Source organism: Falco naumanni, chromosome Z (assembly GCF_017639655.2).
Source record: "Falco naumanni isolate bFalNau1 chromosome Z, bFalNau1.pat, whole genome shotgun sequence".
In the NCBI taxonomy this organism is placed as follows: Eukaryota; Metazoa; Chordata; class Aves; order Falconiformes; family Falconidae; genus Falco; species Falco naumanni.
In genome coordinates this window covers 35,372,653-35,398,803 of record NC_054080.1, presented here as the reverse complement: position 1 = coordinate 35,398,803, position 26,151 = coordinate 35,372,653, and the positions used below count along the sequence as shown (strand labels likewise).

The 26,151-nt window shown below is 39.5% G+C and overlaps 1 protein-coding gene across 1 annotated transcript; it reads right to left on the bottom strand.

Moving 5' to 3' along the window:
- Positions 1–7,608: 7,608 nt before the first annotated feature.
- Positions 7,609–7,923, bottom strand: CTXN3 (cortexin 3). The gene has a single exon (XM_040580924.1). The coding sequence runs from the start codon at positions 7,900–7,902 to the stop codon at positions 7,609–7,611; it is 294 nt and encodes a 97-aa protein (XP_040436858.1). The 5' UTR covers positions 7,903–7,923.
- Between the last annotated feature and the right edge of the window lie 18,228 nt (positions 7,924–26,151).

Sequence of the window (26,151 nt, the reverse complement as noted above, 5' to 3'; positions counted from 1 at the left end):
GACTCTGTGTGTTTATCAACAATTTGTGCTAATGCTGTTACTAATGTGTATATATTAAAAAAAATCCTTTCTTGGCCTCTGGTGTTGGTGTGTCCTTTGTACGTTAGCGTAACTCCATACTTCTCAGACAATGCTTTTGTTCTATAAAGAGAATGAATGAGTCTTCTCCAGGTTTTCTTTGTTGTTTGTTTTTTACGTCATGACAGCCATTCAAATATACAACTATCATGTAGAAGAAGCATAGGGATTTTTTACTCTGAGAGTTAAATGGACTATGATAAGTGCTACAGTCCAGAGCGATGTGGATGTTTGTGAGGTTTATCCCATTTAATTGTAAACTTTTTGACTTGGTTATCAGTATCAAGTGTAGACAAAGTGCTTAGCAAGTGCTGCTGAATCTGTTATCCAGGATCTGTTCAGTGCTGAGCCAAAAGACGTTTTTAGTGCTGTGACTGGTCTACTAGCCATATTTAGGCTTGTTACTCCAGAGTTCAGTTTTGTTCCCCTATACAAACTGCAAGCACAATAATCATACTATTTATGTCTCTGTAATGCAAATATAGATATAAACTCCCAATGAAGAGTAGAGGAGTGATGTCAAGTAGACATACTGTACTGAGATAGCAGCTATTGTGCTTGTTTGTATTAGGATTTTACGCTGTTCACAATCTTCTTAGAAAAACATGCTCTATAATTTATGTCATAGCAGTGACTGCTTCAGGCAATACTGTCACATGTTTAGTTGCATGTAATTAACCATGTCTTTCTTTGTGTAAATGCACTGGATTCTTTTCTGCATTTATGCAATCAGAAAATTTGAGGTTTTATAAAAAAGAGTCTGAAAAGATCAAGAAGCATTTCAAAGCATGTAAGCTGATTTCAGCCTGCTGAAGTGAAGGGAGTACTTGTATACCTGAGATGATAATTTTTTGCAGTTGTGAATAATTATTTTCTAAACCCATTGGAGAGTTCCTAGTATTAATATAGTATTCTATATGGTATTTCTACATTATCTATTTGTTTTAAGCAAGAACTTTCTCTGTCTATGCCTTATCTCCAGGATATACTTAGCAAAATGTGATTTTGTTTATTATTTTGGTCTCTGCTGCTATGTAACCAGAAACACATGAACTAACCAGTATTTACCATCAACCACATTCCACAAAGCTAACAGTCCCTCAAACCTTTGATTTTAATTATTGCGTATAAAAGCATTCTTCTACTTTAATAACACCCATTTTCTATATGGGCTAAAAAGAAGCTTCAGAAAAGTTGCAAACATTGTATCATATGGTAACGTCACGCTGTGTTACGCTAATTGGTAGTGAGATATGTAGGGCCAACATATTGCAGTACTTCAGGGAAAGAAACTTTTTTGTACACAAGCCAGTCACGTTACCTTCTGAAGTTAACAATAATGAATGGAAGTGATTGGCAAAATCTACAATGACTAAAAATAGTAATCCTGACCAGGTAGGTCATGGGGATATGGAAGAGTCAGATAAAAACCACAATTGTTCAACCATTTTAAAGTTCTGATTGATTGCTGCGATTCTTTCATTGTATATTTTGTTACCTTGCCCACTTGCAGCATGCCTTCTTGCTTGATGCACCTGGAAGTCACCTTTTCTGAGAGAAGTAAAGCTTTGGCAATGAGCAGACAGGCATTTTGTTTGGAATCCCAAATAAAATGAAGAACTACAGGGAAAAAAGCCTAAGGCAGAAAAATCTGAAATTACAAGGTAGGAAGAGAAAAAGAGGATCTTACACCAATTATTTTTAAGAAAGAGAAGCAACAATGTGTAATGCATTCTCCTGGCACCAAGAAATCCAGATGGTAAACAGAAGTGACATCTCATTTTGCACAACTGCCATATACACAGTAATGTTTTATGGCCACTCCTTTCTGATGATCAAACTCTTGGCACTCCGCTGTTTGCCATAAAAGACAAAATACAGAAAGTATCAGCAAGATTTACTTATTTTTTTTAACAGCTGGTTAAACTTTACAAAAGTGAGATATTTTCCATCTATCCAAATTGATTAGAAAGCACTAGTAAACATCTAGTAAAGATATTCCAGTAACCTCAAATCATGATTGTATAGGAAACAGGGCAATTTTCAAGTTACTGCCAAAAACTATCCAAAGCATAAACAACTGGAAAAAGCAAAATAAAAAGCCAAACAAACAAACATCTCAACCAGTTGTAAAGCCTAACAAAAAATAGAGTGATAGAATAGAAATGGTGCTATCAATGGTAACTTTAATGCCTGCCTTATGAGACTGGCCCCTTAACGAGCAGTCAAACACCACGAATGCATATATGTTTTCTCACATTAGAAAGGCTGTGAAAGCATAATGTCACCATAGTAATGTTATGGCATTTATAGGACCTGTTAAGGCTTAACAGCTAATGGTGTTGCTCCTAAAAACTGGTTGATTACAAAAATAATGGAATGCACATGTATTAAATGTCAATACAGCACTACCAATTCTTTGATGCAGATGTATGTATTTAGAAATGTGGAGCTCAATTCTTAGTTACACTAATGTAAATCTAAAGTAACGCAGCTGAAGGCAATTACACCAAGCCAAAGCCATAGGGCATCAACCCTTAAGAATGTGACCCTCCAGCTACAAAAACTTCATATATATGCTTCTTTTTCTCTTGCAAGGATATTGTGACTAATGTCACAAGATTGAAGACCTTTAGGTATACTTCGATTTATGGAGTCTGAAATGATCACCAGCATCAGCCATAGAATTTCAAAGATGAGGTGCTGGAATTATGTATGAGTCTTTCTCCTATCTCAGACCAGGGGTTATTGAACATACTTTAGTCTAAAGTGTAATCCCTAAATGTTCTGCTTCTGGCCTTTGTAATTTTTTTCCTCATATGGAACAATCAAAAATCTGATTATTTTTTTTTGCCTTGACTTCATTGTGTGTAAAGCAGTTGTCTGCTTAGATGTAATTTTCAGTATCACTTTTCTGTATTTAAAACTCTAATACCACATGTAAGATGCAAACATTAAACAATGCAGATAAAATTAAAGAATCTTACTGAAAATCAAATCCATAAGATGGAAGTATGGTCTAGATCAGGTACTGGTTGTTAAGTTGCTGGGACAGCAGCACTGCACCAGATCCCCCAGCTCCCTTGGAGATCTTGCACTGGTCTAAGTAACAGGTTAGGCACAGCTACTGCACCACTGGTTTTCCCAGAGTAAAAAACAAGAGCTCATACAAAGCAGAATAAATTGTGACAGGACTTACTATGTTTCACAGTTACATCAGAAGTGAAGGATGCATTTTCTACAGTGACTTCAGCGTGGGACAGAAGCCTTCATAGATCCTGCCTTAACACTGATAATAAGACTTTGTCACCTCTGTCTTGAAAAAGACTTTTCACTCATTGCTGCTCCTTCTAGACAATGAATATAACAATTCAGACACCTAAGGGCCTGGTGGGGATTAGTTAGTTAGTGTGCCAAGAAGGAAGAAAGAAAAATTGATGTCGTGTCAGCTGCTTTTACAGTGACATTGACAAAAGCACGGGAGCCATGGCAGCCTCACATACCAATACTGCAGAAATTACACCAAATCTATGTGTTAAAAAGAAGTCCAAAACTTTGTTGTGGAAATCCAGAAGCACTGAAAGCAGTATGTGAGATGTGGGAACCAATAGCTTTATTTTCATGCAAACTACATCATTTTATGTTTCACAGATTAAGCATATTTCAATAAACCAGGATGGAAAAAAAAAGGAGATTTTGTGTTGGAGAAAATTCAGGTCAGGGCCAGAGACCCAGTCATGATGTAGATCAAAGGTTTTCAGCTTTTTTCCTGCAGCTCTTGGGGGTCTGTGGGCTGCTCCTCAGTGGCCATTGACATGGGGAAGTTTGTTGATCCTTGCACCAGAGTATAAGTTCCTACCAAATAGTCTACAGATCAGAACAGAGGCTGCAACTCCTAAGCTAGACTCCAAACCTGCCAATTCACTGTGTACCAATCTCATTAGGTGCACAGGGCCAAAGAGCCACACATCAGGTACCTCCAGGTCTTCTTCTAGGGGCATGTGTGGCAAAAGCTGGCTAAACTATGCTTCACAGATTACTTTGTCAAAATCAGGCATTACACATTTGCTCACAGTACATAGCAGGCAGAACATAGCAGCAGAAGTACATAGCAGTACATAGCAGCAGAAGTAAAAAGAAGTTTGTATTCATATTTCCTCTTATTTACACAAAATTCTTTTGTTGGAAAATTTAATTTGAAGTCCATTCAATTCTATAAACCCCACGTCTGGTTGCGAAGAAGTTTGCCCTGCTGCCAGCCGCATCAATCAGTTGATGGGCTTTTTTTCTTTCCCAGTAAGCACAGCTGTACTGCTGGATCCCAGCTTCACCTACCTTTGAAAGAGAGCTCATACCCTGCTGGTTGCATGGCAATGGCAGGTCCATTTCACTGCGGGACAAACACACATGTACATATCCAGCAGTAACCCCTGGCTCTTGCAGAATGCACAGAGCTGTGGATTTCTGTGGATGTATCATTCCTGACGCATCCTGACTCCTTTAAATGTAGTTCATGTATGCATAAGTTGCACCCAAACCTCTGGCTGCAGTGAAGAAGTAGCATCGTGCAGTTCTCGTACACATGCACCCCAGATGTTGCTGAGAACAGATTCCTGTCTCAGCTCCATGCTGTTAGGCCAGTGCTTTCATTTAAGGGTCATGAATGACATTTAAAAGTCTTGAAATCCTCATTGGAGTAAATCATCTTTACTCCCTGGTATCTACTAATAAAGGGTTTTGTCTCTCCTTATTCAGCTTTACCTCTCCCCAGTAGCCCTTCGACTTAAACTCCTTATAGTTAGATTGAACAAACTAACATAAATGTGGTATTGATTTAAAAAATACACATATTCCTCCTTTCTCCACAGCACATAAGAGTGCATTTGCTTAAATTATATCAAGAAATATTTATTCTAAAAAGATTTTTTAAAGATTGCACAGGCTTTTCTACAGAAACTGATATAATAAACAAAAGCCTATACAAGAGTGATGCAGAGCTGCTAAGCTGCCTGAGCATGACTGCATTACGACACAGACTCTCCCTTTGCAGTCTCATTAATATTTCAGGTAATTTCACAGTGAATACATGTTCTTGTGAGAGAGGCATAGTGATGTGCCAGAGGGTACTTTGTGGACTGGAATACTACTCTGTCCATTCAAAGTCTAGTCTGGTTTCTCCTGGCAAAGGAAAAGTGAGCTATCAAGTAACTGAATTGCCAGCACGTCTTCAGAAAACTTCTGTTAGACTTTGAAGAGTGCGAAGGAAAAATTCTCTGACGCAGTGGGGGAACTGGTGTGTTTCCTATCTTTGCTGTAGTCGATTTAGCAATATCCACAGACAGGCTGACTTAAAAGTGACTGCCCAGCAATATTAAATTCCCCTTAACAGACTGGCTTATCCCAAAGGTTTACAAAAATATCTCTTGGAATTCTTGCAAACATACCAGAGATGCTGGCTGGCTAAGTTTCCAAAATAGTCCCCAGTTAGCAGCTTTCAAACTCCACACAAGAATCAAATTGCCTCACTCGAACACTGTGCTACATTCCCTTGACCAGAGTCATCACCTCCCTCTTTAGGTGCAATTATGAGGAAAAGTCGTTTTCTTTCAAAAGAAAATAAATTTAGAGAGCCTTCAAACAAACAGACCCTGTCACAGGAGAGAAATCCCAGGCCAGAAGGAGAAGCACTGTTTACTGCTGCCTCATAAATATTGACAACACGTTGCTTTATACAGCGCTGGTGCAACGGGAACATTTCTAATGTGCCACGCTGTCACTAACTCTGGGAAATTATCTGAAAGTCTGAGTTTGCTTTGATCTCCGTGTCCTGGCACTGAGGCACGTGTAGCTAAAGCCAGTACCTCATGGCACCTGGAGAACACAGCCGTGTTCCAGTCCCCTTCTCCCCTCTCCATCTCGGAGGTTACCACCCCTGCACCAGGCTGTGCTCGTATTTCAGCAGAGGCAGGTCACAGCCCGGCTTCTCTCCGTGAACCCTCCAGGGAGCTGCCTTTGGGGCTCCGGCTGCCCTCCTGTGACCCGTCAGCCATCGTGCGGAGCCGCCCCCCCTTCCACTGCCTCCGCCACAAATAGCTGCAACCTTTAGCTGATGGACAGGACAAGCAGCAAAAGGGAAATAAATAGCTCTGAGTGCTGCAGCTAGGGTCAGAGCTCCGCTCCGATGAGTCAGCACAGCCACAGCTGTACCAGCTACGGGGCTGGCTTTGTTTCTCCATTTATGGGCTGCAAGCCAAAGCACAAAGGAAAACTTCCCAACTGCTTGTCATTGTTATAGTACAAGTAAAATAGCTAAATCTAGACCTTTGTCTGGAAACAGGCTGCATGCACCTCCCCTTCCCCACTCCTCAAAATGTTTAAGCCTGGCAGCACCAGGACCTTTTTCAAAACTCTTCTGTGTGCAGGAGCATGGCCTTTTCCCTCTTGGCAGCATGTCAAATGTTGTTACCACTATAGTATTTCAATGCTGCTAAACAATGCTTGCAAACATCCACTTGGACTTCAAGCAGTTCTGCTAAATTTTATGCAGTCTTTTAAATCTTTCTCTCCCTGATAATGATGCAGATAGGTTTTTGTTTACATTGACTTCTAGGAATGGCTTTTCATTATGCAAATATGTTCAAAGACATTTATAGGTCGTGAGAGTGGTGGTTATTTATTGATTCTTAGCACCAATATTTCAGTTGTCCAATTAGGAAACAAAAACAAAGCAGTGTGACCTACGTGCCAAATAAACAGGCTGAGTGAATACTGGTAATGCAGGATTTGAAATACATGCAAGGCTGACATATATTTGCATAAGCTGTTGTAAGAACAATGCAGAAACCTGTCTTAATAGAAATCCGTTTTGGCCCAAAAAGACAAAGATGGGCCAAAATCACCACATATTGTATTCACAACAAAGATTACGGTCAGTAAGTTTTTAGCATTAAGTAGCTTAATCACTGCTTAATGCTAAGAAACCATCTCATTGAATAGCTGGGAAGACATGGAGGAATTTTTTTCTCCTGACACTTTCTAGCTTTTTCAATCTTATCTATGGTATGGGAAACTTCATCAATTGTCTTGAGAGCATGGGAGATAGAGTAAGAGGAGTCTTGTGGAGCTTGAAAATCTGATTTACAACATACAGGTCATAAAACCACATTTTTACCTCATTTGTAAGACACCTTCTTCCACAACTCTTGTAATGATAAAAAAGGCTACACAAGAGAAAATTTGCTTTAGTGACTTTTAGTTGGTTATAAGAAATTACATTCACTACATACTGTTCTAATGCATCTGAAGAAAAGTTCTGCTAATGCAACCTTTTTCTTTTTCCAGTGAGGAGATTCACTAATTTACTTTCAAAAATTTACATTGTTTTGGTATTTAAGTAAAATTAAGTTCATTGTATGCATATTTGTATGTTGCAACTCCTACAATATTTGAAAAAAACAGAAACAAAATAGTCATTCCAGGATTTTTCTTTCTCTATCAGAGTGCTAAACAAGCCTCCATAATTGTCAGTCTCTATGCAAGAGCATAGTCAAACTGGCCTTTCTCCAGTCCATCAAGTCCATCAGCCCAGGTTGAGGTTGGCATACTCTGGTAGGGGTCAAGCAGAATTCGGAAGCAGCGAACAATGAGGATTCCCAAGAAAATAAATAATAAAATCACAAAGGCAAATGTTGTTTTCTGTTCCAGGGTCATGCTAGAATTTGATGTCATGTTCTCTGATGGCAGCAAAGTGGCAGCGAGTATCTCTCCATCCATCATCCCAGGGAGCTGAAATGAATAATCCCACAGTTGCCTTCTTTTCATCATCAGTTTGGTGAGGTCAAAGCAGAAACCATTTAGATGCTCTTTGCTATCTGTAGGGCAAGGGGGAAGCAATGTTAACTGTGAACAGCCCCTTTGTTTGTTTGCTTCAATACAACTTTCTCGTAACGGAGAAAAAAGAGATGGAAAAGAACAGGACAATGGGCCTACTTGCCTCTGCATCATATATGAGAGCTGTAAGAAATCTTTTACCACTCTATTGGCAGTGCAGAATCCAGATACTGGTACGAAATGTCACTAGACCCTAAACTGGCAGTAACCACTCCCTACCTACCATATAATTTTGACTGGGGTAGAACATTTCTTTCCTGCAAGGGAGAAAATGAGATGTTCAATCACACTGCTCCAGTGAGTGGTGCACAGAAATGGCAAATTGCATGTCTTCCTGCAGGACAGACAAATGGCAGTTGATGTTACTTTAGGTTGGGGGAGAGGAGTTTGAAAAACAAATGTAATTATGGTTTTACACGTAACAACCAAAAATGTTTCGAGGTGGGATGGACCAGGATCTGCTGCAGGCCAATAAAATCCCTCTGTCCCCATGGCGGAAAGCAGCAACAATTCAGTGCCTGTAACTTCAGCATTTATGAATGAAAGGCATAAATAATTGGTGTTTGAAATTACAGAAGATGTAGGAAGGCAGCCTGAAGTAAGTCAAGTAGTAATTTAGCTCAAGGGCAGATGTTTCCTCTTCTTACTTAAAATTAGAGTCAGGGTTACAAACACAGCAAGAAAACGTTTTTTATGTCACCAGCTCTGCCATATTAAGAGAATTGCCAGGATCTGGGACTGAAGGTGGCTGTTTCTGGACGGCAGAGCATGTGCTGTGCTGCCACGTACCCCGCGCGTCGGCTCCCTCCGCAGTTTGTCCGGGTGCCTGCTTAGCATTGCTTCCCTCGCCCTCGCACGCTGGATCTTCCTTCCCGTGGGAGGGAAGCACTGCTGGATGCCACAGCTTAGGCCTGGACACTGGCAGCACTGAAATAAGGCTTCAAAACCGATTGAAGGACAATGCTGTCTCAACTGAACATGTGCTAATGGTAAGAGGAAGGAATGGAAACAAAAGAACACAATGCAGTATGTAGCATGCGCAGGTGCAACTTGCACATGACTATAGCCACTCCATCCCTCGATTGGAGCCAGTAATGATTTATAAGCATGCCTCAGTGACAGTAGTGTAAGTATAAATGGATTAGGAAAGCACATGAAATATCGCCAGGGTTATCCTAAAAACTGTACTTTAAACAAAATAGAGAAAGTATTAAAGGAACAAATATATTGGAACTGTATGGTTATTATTGCCTGATTTAATTTATAATGAAAAAGATATAAAGATCAAAAATGCTAACTTCCAGTCTTTTAAAAGTGTGCCTCAGCTACTAGCCTATAGAAAATGCAGAAGAATGTCTAATAGAGAGAGCTAAAACTTGAGAAACATAAAGCTGGCAGATTTTTTTTTTGGGGGGGGGAGGGTGGGGTGGTCAGGGGTGATACCTGGTGAAGGAAATAATGAACTCTGGTGATAAATAATCTTGTTATAAAAAAGAAGAAATGTATAAACTGAGACAGTTTATCTATGTATAAATTACAGCATACTTACATACATACATATTTATAAATGTATAAACTGTACAGTGAAGGCCCTTCTAAAAGGCCTCTAATATTCTGACTTCAGAAAGCTCTTCAGCACATGCATTATGTCACAGGTTTTAATGTTATTTAAGCACATACCCTCAGCTACAAACATATTTACACACGTAACAGTCTTTCCTAAAACTGCAATCACACCATACAGTAACTATGCTTGCTTTTATAGATCAGAGTGTTTTACAAAATGCTTTCCTGATATTTTTCTAGGAATTGTCTGAATACAGTTAGCAGCCATGGGAGAAAATGCAGAAGATGGAAAATCTATGACTGTCAGGAAAGATCATTTAGATACGCTGGTTTTAAATGTCAGACTTAGAATTGACAAAGGACTCTGTATACAGTAACTTCCCACTGTTGAAGAAACTCCATTTTAGAAAGATAGGTATAAGCAGTGACTTTGTGATAAGCAAAGGCAGTTCATTATTTTCCTTTTGGGATCAGAGTAGACACCTAAGTCGGTAATATAGAGAAGAGTTAGATGTTAATTTTCGTAACAGTGAGCACTACTGACTGATTTTAGGAACAGGTAAGATGTCTGATTATTTTACAGTTAGCAGCTTTCCACACTCAGAATCCTAATTTTTATGCTATAGATTATATGCCATAAAATACTAAGACTATATTGCAAAGCAGAATGTATTTCCAAGGCTTTAGGCTTCCAGACAGGTTTCTGAGTGTGCTCATTACACTGAATGATTGCAAGCATTTTGGGGCAGGCAGTTTGTCTCTACAGAAAGGCACGGTATCTAGCATAACCACATGCTTTGCCCTCTTTGGACCACTTCTTCTACAAGCTAAAACTCAAATGAGATCATTAACCATTTCCTTTGTGAAAAAAATTATGTTTAACTATCCACACTGATACAAGCACATGGGTACTTGAAAGGAGAAGGTAACTAGATAAAGACATTGAGTATATCTATAGACACAAGTAATCAGCCTTGGAAGCACCTTGGTCACAGCAATGTGGGCTTGCACACTCTTGGCCTCAGGTCATTCACCTGGAACAGCTGGTGTAAGGGAGTCCTCGAACCCCACATCTTTCTCCCTACCTGTCACTTTCTGTTGTGTTAGCAGAGCTCTGCTGGCACCGGGCACCTGAGTCTCTTTCCAACTGGAGACATTCCTTTCCTAGGAGACTATACAGACTGTACATGACAACATACCCTTAAACTGAATTCTATTGCATGAGAACCTCTGCACTCCTTCTAAGAGTTCCTCCAGCCTGCTTGAACTCCATCCTGCCTTGGTGGTACTGATCAAAGGCTGACAGGGAGGACAGGAGACAGGAAGAGGGTAGGGTGCTAAGGATCTGCAAAGGGAGGCAAAAAGGCCCTTCCCCATGACATGAGGGATATTCTACTTGAAGATCCACCTCTAACGCAGATCCCAAAAGGCAACAAAGGAAAGCATGAATATGATGCACAACATAGGTATCCCGATTTCAGCATAAAGGTATCCATGCAACCAAACCAAATAAATAAAAAATACAGATCATTACAAGGGAAGTGGTAGGAACCAGGTAATAATAATAATGACAAAACCCGAATATTGGGGTTTTTTCCAGTTTGTTCCAATCACTAAGACCAAAGCTACATTATAGCATGTGTGGAAAAGCCTCATGGTTGTGTAAAAATTTGTTAATTAACGAAGATTCCTCTAGGTGCAGACCTGCTTCTTCCCCCCCCCCCCCCCCCCCCCCATCTCAGATAAAATCATAACTGATAGAACAAATAGATTATCTTTCACTGATGTGACTAGCCTGGATTATTTTTTTTAATGTAGAGGTTCCCCCTTCAATTAATTTCTGTAATAGGTTCCTGGCAGATGTGTCTAATCCTTTGTTTAATGAGTACACAGTTGCATATCACTCTATCAACATCAGGTTGTCATTATAATTTCTCCTTGCCAGTGTGCACACATCTATTAGGAAGTCCAATTGTAGCTCTCCCTGCAGTGGTGTTTATGGTCTGAGATACAAAATGTATAAAGAAATAAAGAAACAGGGTAAAACTTGCCTATCATAAGTGGCATTAAATTGACAGGTTAGTCATTGGCACATCCTAAGCCTTAAAAGCCTTCATATAGTGTCAGGTGCCCACCTGCAGCCCAGTAGCTGAACTATGAGCATAGAGCCTGGTCAAATGTCACCAAAAGGTAACTCTTCTGGTCAAGCCACTAAAATTTTGGAAGTTAAAATGTCATGGGATTAATTGGTTGATACAGCTATCTACACATTTGTATGAAAGGTACAAGTTCTAGGGACTCTGAACAGTTAAACATGTTCAAAGCACCTTTGATCAGTCTTTCTCTGGTTTCGGCATTTCATTTGTTTTGAGTTGAGTTTAATTGAAAATTGCTGTGCATTAAAAGGATTTCCTTAAAATTCACAGTTTAAGGCTTCTTACTTGGACAACAGGATTAACAGAAAGAATGGCTTTAAGATCTGCACCTCTAGGAACAACATATTTACAGTTAAATTTTCCTTTGTTCTGTTGTTGAAACTGCCCCCTCTTTATTACCACATACAACATAAATGCATTTTGTAACAAGTCCCATATGCTTACATTCTTACCATGAAGGACTTGTATGTTGCTGAGGAGTCACAGCCAAAGAGACTGTAGGAAATCACATGCCAGTTTGCCAAGTTGCATCTTACTTCTATCAGTTTTGCCAGATTCTGTATCCTACCTCTTCATAAGCTTGTGTATCATCTCATCCATGTAGCTGTAACATGGCACAAATACTCAGACACGCAGAAGCTCCGGACCCAACCTTCGGCTGCTGTAAATTCTTCCGATAAATTGGAGGGACACAGAGATTAGCATTGCTGGCCCTTCATCTCTCAAAATACTGAAGAACTGGTAACTCCAGAGACTATTGAAGGCATCCAGACTGAACTCTGACAAAATCTATGTTTGCATGGGTTTAAAGCAAATATTTTAGTTAAAAACTTTAACAAAAAAACACCATGTAGAGTGGCAGCATCTGTTTATTGCTATTTCTTGACAAATGGTTCATTGCACAATGTTCTGTGTAAACCACATAAAACAAATGCCTCTGAAACAAGCAAGTTCAAAGGATGAATCCGACCAGCAGAAAAGCCTTTGAGTCACAGGGGCCTGCAGCCTTGCTGCTAGACGCAAGGCTAAACTCCCTGCTACTGCACCTAGCTATAAGGTTCTTCTGACTTAATTACCATCTTGCCTTTGGCCCTGTAAAATTTGATTGATAAAAGTTACAATTAAGCAATAAACACATCAAAATATTAAACATCAAGACTTTTAAACACAGAAAATATCCTCTCTGGTTTTAGTCAACAGCCAGGGACTTTATTTTGCCCTTCTTGTTCACTCAAGATTTACTAGCCTAATCTGTAAGGTCCTGTAGCTTCACAACGTATGCCTGACATGCAGGGTATCCTATATTAGTGAAGTAATTGGTTTTCCATTATGAAATATCCCATGGAATGTAACAAGCACACAGCTGTGCCAAGACCATGTGCACGATTTTCCTATACCACCCATACTAGTTTTACTGATTACTCACTTCCTTAGCTACAAAAACACACAGCAAGTTTCTTCAGGCTCAAACATCTGTACACAAACTATTAGAGCAAAGATATTTCCATACACTCACAGCTCAGTTGCTGTGATTGGCATTTTAAATCTACCTTTAATAAAAAAACTTAATTACAAAAAGTACCAAGCTAACAAATTAAATTACATGTGTTCTTTTCTCTTGTAGACAAATGTGTCTTGCATCCCTTCACACTGTTTTCTGTACTATTTGTTTGTTGCACAGTCTAAATGAATACATCAACAATATTCTTTTCACCTATATATTATCCTTTTCTTCTTACAAATTTGATATCAAGATGACATTGCCTCTCCCTTGCAGGCACATACCCTCATCATCTCTCAACAGCTTTTATGGACAGGTCTTTATGGGTAAAAAGATCTCCTTGGTGTGCCATTCAGTTGGTGACATTGTTACAGCAAGTTGATGAGGTTAATTTTTGGCAATAAAACAATGCTAGAGAAGGATCTGTCCTTTTTTCTGTGGACCCTCTCCATGCACCTCACTTTTGTTTAATGCACCGTGGAATGTTTAAAAAACAAGCTCATATTTAACATGTTAATGCATATACATAATAATTTGAATTCCTCTACATGAGCTGTGTGAGGATGATTTATATACAAAAAAGATTGAAGTTATTCTAAAAGCTTGAATTACTCACTGCATTTGCTAAAGTAATTGCTAGCTTTACAAGATAGTACTTGTGAAGATCTGAAGGTATGAAACTGTGAAACATCAATATATTTACACCATCCAGGAACCTGTGCAATGGTTTGAAATATGCACCCAACAGAGTATTTTCCTTCCTCTGTATACACTCTTCTTTTAAAAAGACGGTGTACAGATACACATGCATCAGTATTGCAACCCTTCTTCACAGTGAATATCTTAAAAATATGGTAATAATAACCAAAAATGCTAAAGCTTTTAAAGCAAATAATACAGCTAATATCCTTATAGGCTGGATCCTACATGAATCAGCAAGTTGAAAATTTGTTGTCTTAACAGTCATAAATCTTTACCAAAAAATATATGCAGCTCAAAATGATAAGAAATCAGTTTTATACTCCCTTTCTGGCATCAGTAAAAGGTGAACTGTAATTTACTTTCCAGAATAAGCAGGAAATACACAACAATATAATCAGTATACATTCATTTAATCATTGTTACTTTAAAGTCTAATGTCACTATTGCTGACCTGCTACATAGGACATAATAGACAGTATTAGCCAGGCATATATAATATGAAGTTTATAACTTTATTAAATAAATGAACAAAATTAGACAATCGATGTCTGTGAAACAAATACCTTCGTCCAGTCGACAGGAAACCTGACCCATTTCCCACTGCAGCAGTTACAGGTAGTTACAAGTATCTTTTCATTCTTCTGCACTTTTCTTGTATTTCTAAGCATAAAGCATCAGGGACTGCCAAGGAACCAGTGAATACCCAGGTTCAAAAGCTGCCTTTTGAAGGTTCAGAATTTTACACAATAACCCACAAACTCTAATGAGAATCCTATTTGTGTGTTAGAAGCAATTAGCTGACAATACTGTCATTTTTTTAAAGTAAGGCTGTAATTTCAGTTCTACCTCAGCAACTCTTTAATGGATTCTGCTTGGCTGAGTACAGCGGTCGCCTCACAGCCTGTCTGAAACCACCTTCAGCAGAACATTAACATTCAAAAGGTGTACCAAAAAAAACCCCACAGGGTTTCCCACACCTTTGCAAAATCAGACCTGTGATTTGCTAGTGCTTTTCCCTTCTTCTCTATTGATTGTTGTCAGTAATGTCTTTTTAATGCCAATTAACACTCTTTTTATCAATCAATCTTAATATTGATTACAATTTGTAATCTTCAGCCAAATACCTCGATCCCTTACACTTCTTAAAATGTAGTGGATTGTATCAATGCCAATGGTGTACTTCCTTTAGATAATAAATGGACTTTGCAATGGTCTGTACATATATCTAGGGACTTTTGCCCTGGGAGTTGTACTTCTTCCCATGTACTAAAGCTGCCCTTGATATCGTTGCTTTTTATTTTGAAAGAAAATATCTAACTGAAGTGAGAAAGCTCCTTTTTCCCATGAGAAAAATTAAGTCAGTTTTAGAATGTTGTTCAGACTGATTGAAAAATGTAAGGGTTTTTTTTTGCTGAGATTTTCTACTTAAAAGCAAGCACACACACACACACATACACACAACACAGACCCCAAAACATTTTAGGGTGACAGAATGTCTTTTGATTTTTGACAGGGAACATCAGTTTTTACATATCCCATATTTTCATGGACCAATAAAAGAATATGGGATATTTTTCTCCTTTCATATTTCCTTCAGGCTTCTGGTATGGACAATAGCTTTGAAGCTCACAGTAATGATCTTCATTTCTTTGCCCCTTGAGGATTTTCCTTGGAAGCATCCTTTATTTTAAAACAACCAGCCACATTGTGGTTGCCAGGGTCAATGCTGTGGAGCATGGGACCGTGGTTCTGTGCATGTAACGGGACCAAATACGCTTGCAGAGATGATCCAAAGCTGCCACACAGATCACCACAATGCAGACATGGTCATTTTGTGGACAACCAGAGACATCCATGCACCCTGGGAGTGGTCTGTTTTAAACCCACTTACAGTCTGGCTCAGGGGTCCTCACACTTTTTAACCAGGGGCCGGCGCGGATGCAGTGGCAGGCAGCCATCTGCGGCTGCTTGGTTCCCCCCCCCAACCCCCGGCGGGGGGGTCTGTAAATACCGGGGGCCGGATTGAGGACCCTAGGGGGCCATATCCAGCCCATGGGCCATAGTTTGAGGACCCCTGGTCTGGCTTTTCATGCTTTATACAACTATAAACAAAGATAAAAGCATCTTCTCTTGCTGTCACATAATAACCTCCACGCAGGGCTCCATCAGCATCTTGTTCTTTGCAAGGTAAGCAGGTAAGAAGGGCTATCCAGGGACCTAGGCTTGACACACACAAATATTCTGTGTGAGGGCGACTATTATTTCAGTTGCTAACATGTTGCTTTTTAGTAGTTATACAAGTATACACCTCAGTATAAACCATGCGGGGAGTCTGCCATATGAATGTATTATGCTCACATCAGGGGATACCTCTGTCTTTGCAGGAAAACATTTCAGGAAGAGTTTTTCAGCTCCTTGTTCTCCACTGCACACTTGGGCACAGGTCAGTCTGATGCTGTGATCTGCACCCTCTGAACCCCTCAGGATCTATTCTTCTAGATGAGTTTTTAAAAGGGTGTCCTAAGGCCCCATCCTATGCTTCCCTTAGTCTCATCAGCATCTCTTATTCTATGACTTTAAAGAGACAATTTATAATTTCTCTTTTAAATTCTTTGGGGATTTTCCAGTTTCTGAGCTTGAACTTCACACAGCTAGACTTTATACACCCCATTGCTACAGCAAGGAACTTCTGGAAGATAATTGACGAGGTTTGGTAACTCCTCCTTGTCTGGAAGATTCATGACAGGACTTGACAAAAGAGGCTGAATTACATTCCCAGAAGATTTCTTGCGTAGGTATTTCATCATATCAGACAAAAGCTTTATATTTTGCATTTAAGTACTCTCAGATCACATGAATTCTTACAGACTTGTAGCACATTTCTGCAGTACCATCACTCTTGTGATCTAGGCAAGCTGGTGTGCTTTGTGTCATGTACCTTTCTGTTATGAAGAAACTTCATCACATAATTCCCTTTAAACAATTCTCATTGTGATACAAGTTGTCATCCACTCAGCTCCAAGAAACTGAGCAAGTCTGCAAGAAAAGGAGGAATGATTAATTTCTTACAGGAAGACAGATCGTATGAGTATGAATCTGTAATCCAGCAATGAGGGAACTCCCACAGAATGAGAAGTTTGCTCCTACCACTCCATATGCATTTTATATTAAGTAGCCATTGGATTAAAACAAAACAAAACAAAACAAAACAGAAACAATCCTGGGAGTCACCTGGTTAATGTATAAAAGCTGAACGCTGCTGCCATGCCATGTGAGTTGGACCCCAGAGGAGGTTATGTGGTGCTTTTGCTAGGATCTGGTCCCAACAAGGTTAGAGCAGGAACCAAAAATTAAGTAGAAAAGCTCTGGGATGTCTCTGACCAAGTCAATCAGAGAGATAAGACAAGAGGACAGCATAGTGAATTCAAGTAGTTATCAGCCAGGGAGTGTTTCGGATCTCAGTTTCAGAGTTAGGTTCCTGTAGTCCCCTTAATGCTACTTTAGGTATCTAAAGATTTTGGGTGTTATGCTTGGGTTTAACAGGAGCTATAAGGTCAGTTCCTGTAGAGCTTGCAATAAGGGCATCATATCCTGGCTTCCAAACCCAGAGACTGCAAACTCCTAGATTCTTATTTGATTTGAGAATAGTATGCTTCACATATGCCTTTGAATAGAAATAATGTAGAATTCTGAAATAAATATCAGAAATACATTGGTATTTCAGGTAATTTCCTGCAGCACTAGTAATGGCATTTGCATCCCCAGCTATTTAATAAGAAAGTTCCTTTAGTGCACTTCAAAGAAAGTTTTTCTGAGCCAATATCATTAAGATATTTTCCATGATGTGCTTTGCTATAAAGTTGTGTTTTACTCTTAACAACCTTCTGAAAAAGGAGACTTGAAGATAATTATATTTAATATTTAAATGTGCTTCAGTTCCAAAATCAATATCCATTTCAAGAAGTGTAAATAAAGGCAGCCTTTCAGGAAACAACCACATTTTGATTAAAAGCCATAAATGCAATCCTGAGACATTCACGGCAACTCAAGAGACACTCCTGCCAACATTTTAGTGTGCTTCTATTTTTGTCTGCTCACAGATCTGTTACTTACTTTTGGGAGGCAGAGGAGGGAGCCCTGAAGTGCTGCTTCACACCTGTTGTACAAACGGTGACATGCCACATACTCAGTAGCAGGTGTCCCATTTGCAAGTCCTCCACCACCATACGTACAAGGAGGAGAAAGGACCATGCAAACTTGCTTTTTCTGCAGAGGCTGCTCTCCCAGATGTTTTTACTGAGCCCCCTAGCCCTCCTAGCCAATGCCAAGACCCTACTTTCTGTATTGGGATGGTGGAGATAAAGGAAGGAGAAAGATTTTGCCTGATTCACAGCATGCACAGCTCAGCCCAGCCTTTCTCTTCTTCCCTGGGAAAGGGGGGTAGGGCAGGTGTGTTTGGCCCACAGGTCACCAGTTCAGTTGCTTAACATACTGGATCTTTCTTTTCCCCTGCATATGGCTTTAATTGCCACTAACATCTGGAGGCATCCTTCTCCGTGATGTGCATTTGGCTGGAAGTATGAGCCAATTCCAGCAGGTGCTGTGAACAACCTGACTGCAGGCGCAGAGTCGGATCAGGCATCTCTTGGAGAACACAGAGGTTCCCATCCCCACTTTTTCTCCCGGGCCCTGCAGTGCTACCACTAGCACTCTCTCTCAAAAAAAGATATTTTGCAAAACAAACCCAGTTGCTATATTCCTGCCCACTCTGAGTCAACTGCGCTTTGTTTTCAGGGTAACTCCATTGCTTTTCTCATTTTGTGCATGCCCGGGGAAGTTTTCTTTGGCAGGCACGTGAAGCTGTATGAATAACCTCCTTAGCATAGGTCATTCAAAATAACAACATAGTTTAGACATTTTCTGAGGGTAGTAGGCAAGCAACATGACTCCTAACTTCTTATTAGTAAAACTATCTGGAGTTTGCTCACAAGACCTGCCATGGCAAAACCTGTTTCCCTGCCTTGTCTATTCAGCACACTTCTACACTGGAATTTAATCTCTGTGATCCATATATTAGCCAGCGTTTTCTATAGCAATTGCTTGAGCTCTCCCACATAAGTTCAGTTTGGCACATCAAAAATATTTTTGTGGGACCAAGTAAAACTGAACACAATAAAAATGTGGAGCGTTTCTAAAGGGCATCTCAGCCTGGGTGGCAAATATCTACAATTGCCAGGGCAAAATGGGAAGGATAAAATGTTGGAGGTAGTAAAATATCCAGATGTCTGAAGGAAAAGTCATATTAGAACTGATACTTACTTTGAAGGTTGTGTAGCTTTGCTGATCTCCTGTCCTAACATAAATGTTTATCTCATGTTTGCATCTACTGCTGTAATCTTTAGCATCAACCAGTGTGTGAAGCAGCGAGCCTGGAATCCTGGCTTGGCCAAAGAAGGCCATGAGAGATCTAGTTTTTCATTCAGTGTAAGTACCGTGCACATACTGATGATCAACGTTGACACGTTTATACAATCCTAATCTACAGACACTTCTGAAATCTGGCTAAGAACAAGGTGAAAACGGCAAATGTTTGGGCAGGGAGGAAGGTTGTATCTGAAAAAGGGAGGGGGAAAAGGGAACAGGGATTAACTTTGGAGTGACAGCACCTTCTTTGGAGGTATCTAAAGCATCACTATGATATAGATAGCTTGAAATCAAGCTCTCACTTTCCTATTTGTATGCTTCTTTCATGCAACTGTGCCCCGTGGTGCCCATTTCATCTTCCTAAGCATCTCCATTATGGTTTTGCCACAGAAGCTGGCAAACCCTGTCCTGCTTCAAACTACTACAAAATGAAAATCGAGTCACTCACCTCTGAGTGCCTTTGAAGGCTGGCACGAATGGGGATCAGCCACTGCAGAGTGCAGTGTGATACCTATAAAGTGCCATATGCCATCATCTTAAACCAGAGATGGTATTCAGTGCACTAACTCATGGCTCCCTGGTTCCTCAGAGGCTGTGTTTGCAATCTACGTCACACTAATATTGACTTATTTTTACTTCATTTGCATTCTTTAGTGTACACTGGAGCAATACCAAAAAAAGAGCAAAATCCCTAACATCATTTACATAACTCATCATGAAAGCCAAGATTTCAAAGTTAATTTACTTCCTTTGCATTTTTCTCTGCTTCCCAATTTTGTCTTAATGCAGCTGAGAAGTGACACCTAACATAGCATGACAGCACTTCTGCTGCCAAAACATAAAGGTTTGCAAAACCTTCTCTTCCTATAGTTGATTTATGCAGGCAGCTGTGCAAAATTCAGATGGTGTCTGCACGTAAAAGACTACTAGGTATTTTGTGATTGGCAGCTCCGGAAAAACATTGATTTAAACTTATACCTTATATATAAAACTGTACATATGGTTCTATCTTTAATCCATAGGCTTATTAGTCATTAAACAAGCTATGTGCAATTTTACTGTGAAAATGCTGATTAAGAGATTGAATTAAGATGCCATCCAAAAGACATCACTGCATTAAATAAGAATTGTGATTTGGTATAATGCAGTTCAGTAATGTCAGTCAAGGCACATTTTATGTCTAAGTCTTTAAAAAAAAAACCAACAGCGTAACATCGCTGAACAGATTTTATTGTTTAAAAAATTATAAATGCTACTTAACATTTCCATTCCCACATTAGCTAGCTTGCCTTAAAACTAACCTCAGCATAACATAAAGACCTTTGAAATAATGAGTATGAAAAGACATGTGAGAGCTTAATGAGCAGGATGCTGGGTTTCTTGCTGTTTGATTTTGTCCTGATTTTCAATAACTTTGCAGAACTGAGAGCTCTGCTGAGAAGCGAGACAGGATTGTCTCAGCAGAGAGGCTGAGTGTACCAGTGATATAATGGTTGACCTTTAGAGCAATTTGGGATCATGAGTATGTTTTTCTCTTACAAGAATCCTCCTTCCTTTACAAAAGCTGCCCCTTTTCACAGTGATGTCATCCTTTGAGAGTGTGTCATGAAAGGAAGAGGTAGATCTCTAAAATAAACCCATACAGTTAAAATTTCTATACAATGTGCTACAGAATTCCAGTCAAGGAAGCTGGTAACGCCCAAGTCATTCTTATCCACTCTTTTGATTATATTAGGACCTTAAAGGAATGAAAGTCATCCTGCTGGCTAACCCAGAAATGCCAAAGTTGACTGTTTTTTGAGTAACAAACACAGAAGTTCCATAATGAATATTTTACACACCCAGTAGTGCAACAGGTCACAGTGTCAAAATGGAACTTACTTCCCCACAGCTAAATGCTATCATTGATATAATGTTATACACAAATACTATGTATTTGCACCAGAAAACAACAGAATATATTAACAGGTAATCTAAGTAAATGTTCATAAAAGCAGTTACTTAATGTAAGAGGATATTTCTTGCGCAAAGGCTGAAAACAATATATTTCACATGTGGGAATAATGATTCCATGTCACTAAAGATTAGTTATGCAATTCTCTTTTCAAAATACCGTAATAACTAGCATATCATAATGCTACCTTTTACTGTCCTGTCTCACAGTATTTATAATACTCAAAAAATAAAATTAGTCTTCTTAATTAAAGTTAAAAGCATGTGAGCCCATATAAAGAGACACACAGACAGACAATACAGATATTTAACCTTGCAGTTAATTTACATTCACGATACAGTCACATTTTTCATGACTGGGGCAACCGATTTAATTCTAATTTAAAATCTGGTAAAAAATGAAATTAGTTTCCTTTGAAAGGCCCTTAACACATTAATTAAAATTAACCTGAAGGATTCAGGTACAAAGGAAGCATGCTCCTGAACTGTGACAAGCAAGGGAAATGTATGCCAAGTCCTCAAGTGTACATTGGAAAAGATATTTCAAAAGCATGAAAGCTTCCCTATGTACTACTACATTTTTTCCTGTCAACAAATCTGTCATTTACTAACAGAAATACACCTAAAAATTTATAACCTTAAATCAGATTATAACTGCTAATACAACAATAAACCCCATTGACATTCCTGTTTTTAAAAGCTTTATTTCAAAAATCAACAATGAACTCAAATGATGCTATTCTTTCAGCCTTTTTCTTTTGCTTCAAAGCAGTTATGAAAAATTACTAAAATCATGAACAGAATCTAATCTATTGTAGACGGCTTTTGGACAGGCAGCAGTGAAAGGAAGTTAAGCCTCCTCTTGTCCGCTTCCTCCTGCAATATCTCACTTGGTGCTTTCTTCCACTGCAGCCACCAGGCACGAGGAACTGATGACCTTTTCTCCTGGGAAAATCTGTAGCCAGCCATTTATCTTGCAACTTTTTGCTTCAAGAGAGACATTTGACACTGCAGCAAAGTCAGCGTATAAGCTACTCCCCAAAAGAGGCAAACTCTCCACCACCCCACCTTCCAGCCCTTAGGGTTGCCAGCATTCCTTTTGCATCAGACACAGCTGTTATACAACTACAGCATAAATCAGGTTCGGAAAATTCATATGGGGAATAAAAACCGAAACAAACAAACAAAAAAAGTCCTGATCAGATCAGTTAGCATCTCAAGACAGATGGGCACAGAGGGAAGAACCTGAAGACAGAGGAGCAGCCTCTTTCATCAGCAGCGTATTATTAGATTGGCTTAGCTGCAGCTTGAAACTGCATCCTAAGCCTTCCTGCCAATCTGGGGAGGAAAATGTGCAGTCACTCTCCTTTAGAGATGGACAAAGGAAGAGATTAAAACAGATGGCAGGATCCACGAGTGTGCCACACCTGTGGTTATCTCCAGGACCAGCTACGCAGTAGGACTGTAATAGATCCAGGGTGAAAGGGAGCTGATGATAGATCAGGGTGATTTCAGCAGCTCACAGTTAGGCTGCGTATGTGAAGAGGGCTGAAAAGCAGCTGTGGAAGGAGATAGGGAAAGAAGGCTGAAGAGGAAGGAGATTTGAAGGACAGCTAATTGCAAAACCATGGTTTCAGTTAAGCACACGTGAGAGCAAGAGAAGAGTCTAATGACTGTAAGGAAGGGACAGGAGTCTTACATGTATTGACATACTGGGGAAGAAGCCACAAGAAAGCACCAGCTAACAGGATGTGTGCATATGTGCAAACACAGATGTATATTAAGGTTTTCAGGTTGTAATCATGGCATAAACCAAAGATATTTCTGTTAAAGGAGCAGAATCCTTACGGCAAACTGCAAGACTCCCAGACATCCATACCCATGCTTCTCAACACGCTTTGTACATCCCCTGTCAGCACCAGCAGTCACATTGCCAGCTGTGAAGTGACCTGGCTCTGGTGGAGCTGTCTATGTTTGCTATCATGCAGAATAAGAAGATGGAAACTCACCTTTTCCTAGAGGCTCCATTTTCCTTATGTTCTTACTGTAAGGTCACAAGTACAAAACTGAGGGGAAAGATCCAGTGCCACAGGTTTTGGAGGTGCCTTCTCCATCACATACCAGCAGAGTGAAAAATGGGATTGTGGTGTTTTAAAATTTATTATGATATGCTAAATCTAAATCCCCAGAAGGTTGCTTAATACATTTAAAAAAAAATAAGAGGAGTATCCAAAGGTCTTCCTCATGCTCTCTATCCTTCTTAAATTACTTGCAATAAGAAATGCAAAAAAAATTCATCTTGAAATAACAAAGATATTTTTTACATTGAGAACAATACCCCACAGAAACAACATTCCCAGGGATGCGGTGGAGTGCCCATTGCAGGAGGTTTTAAAGATGTGATTGGACAGGATAATCTCATCAATGGTCCCTTTCCTACAGAAGGGTGGGCCAGACGAGCTTTTGAGGTCCCTTTCAGCCTGGGCTATTCTGTGATTCTATGATTCACTTGATACAACTGATATGTTATAGATTTTTTAAAAAAAAGGTAAAAAGAGAGGGGCAACAAGCAATGTTCTGGGAGATCTCATTACCCATCATACAGCTGCAAAAATGTCCACAATATTTTTAAAATCTTTTCAATACACTTAAATTGTTCTGATTAGTCTTAACCACTGCATGATAAAGTATTTTGAAAGCCAACTTCCAGCACCTTGACCTTCATCCTTGTAAAAGGCAGAGTGCAGGAAAGTACTGGGGCAATTTCTAACTGAAGCTTCCCGCAACGAACACCGAAAATGATACCAGAAGCGTGTTTCATTGCCCTCATTAGCAGAGCCTCCATAATGCACAAGCTTTTATCAAAAAAGCTTTCTGATTACCTTAGACCTTTGTAGTCCTTAAGTATTTCCAGATGATAAAACCGCATTTAATGAATTGCATTTAAACCTAAGATAAAATAATATTGAAACAATTGTGAGACTTCTGGAAGAAGCTGGCTTAACAGAACTGGAGACTGTAAGCTTTTGTGTCTCAGGCTTTGCAGTGGTATCACAGTATCTGTCTCATGCTGCCTATTGAAGTGACTTTGATCTGGTTTGGTGGGACATCAAGTGGGGATGAAAAAGGGTAATATTGATTCAATAACTCTTGTTCTCTCCTTTATTGCCAGCAAACAGCAAGACATATGATATATTCTGCAAAATCCTCATGCACCTTCAAACAAGAGATCTTCGGGTTTTTATTTAATGCCTTTGCAGCACTGACACTGCAGGTGACCTTGCAGTGGTATTTGAGATTTCTCAGGGAAAGCTCTGAGGAAGCCAGTACAGTTACTGCACTGGTTGCACTTCCCCTGAACTAAGACTCTCTGCTTTTTAGCAAGGCAATGCCCTTACACCATGAAATACAACCTTGCTTTGCCATGGCTGCAATAACCATAAATATTAGAAACAGCTGCAAGATCATCTGTTTCTGTAGCTGATCCTGCCATGCTGCTTGCCTAATTGTCTTTCATTTCAGTGAAATCTAACTGCTTACACAAATACTTTCTCTTTGCTTTAAATTTAACATTTTTAAATTTCACCCAATTCCTTATCACAATTGCCAGGGCATATTATGACATTCTCTTTAATTGTTTTTCAATTCCAGTTCAGGAAAAACCTGCTGTGCAGGTTTCTTGGTAGACGAACTATTTTTTTTGCACATGTTCTTGTCAAAATGTTACAGAGTGAAGGCCTCTTCAGTAAGAAGGGAAGGAGAATCTATTTTGACAGGTATTTATAATGAGAAACTCTAAGATTGTGTATGAATAAATCAAATGTCCCTGAATTTACTTTTATTTCAGGAGAACTTGGTTTCCTGCAGGGAATTCTGATCCATCAGAAACTGTATTTTCTAGTGAAATTAATTTCTCTGAAAATTTTCAAAAAAGCTTTCACACTTTTTCACTAAAAATACCAAAACGACATCTTCTGTAAAACACAAAAATAGGGATGCAAATGTCATTGTCCCATTCACAGCCTATTCCTGTAATTACAAACAAATCTTGAAACTGATGTCTTTTCAGCCCTCTTATTTGAAACCAGCATGAGATTCTCCTAAGGCAGAACGAATTACACTAACAAAAACACTAACACCAATTACACAAATTATTCTGGCGGATGTTTGTCTAACATTCAATGAAGAATGCTGCTTCTCATCCTCCTCCTTCGTTTTGTGAGCCAGTTGGATCCTGAGCATCTGGATCCTGCTTGCCCTGCTAATTTCTGCGTTTTGATGGCTAGAACTTTCATTTTTCTATAAGTGGAACCTGAAGTTCTCACATGGTGACATGCCAGTAGGAACTGAGCTTTAAGTAAAAGATCGAATAGCCATAATTAAATTGCTGGATTTGGCAGCGCTGTCTTAGCTTGCTACGAAGGAAAAGCAGGTGAGTTTTTGAGTAGCTGGAGGCTCTCAAGTGGTGTTCTGACTCACACAGAGGGAAACCACATGACGTTATTTCGAGAGCTTCTCTTTGCACCTTAATCTAATTTGGCAGTCCTGGGGCTCAGCTGCTTTTCAGAAGAGCATTATCATAAATCACTGTCGTTGCTGTCCCTGTCCACCAAGAAACACAGACACTGTCTTACACCACTTCTTCAGAGACGTTTATTTGAAAGTGCTCTGAATTCCACATCAGATGTTCTATATAGTACAAATACAAGCTTCATACAAATATTTAAATAAGAACTGTGTACTACTTAGTATAAATCACTGAATCTGTGCCTGACTGACTGTAAGATGTAATTCTAATGCTCCAATGAGAAAGGCTGTGTTTTTTCTGCTAAGATATCTGCTGGGTACCTGTGGATATGTTCTCTGTTTTCCCAGTGTCCT

Coding starts and splice junctions, on each gene's coding strand:
- CTXN3 (XM_040580924.1), bottom strand. CDS start 7,902: ATGATGAAAAGAAGGCAACTGTGGGATTATTCATTTCAGCTCCCTGGG.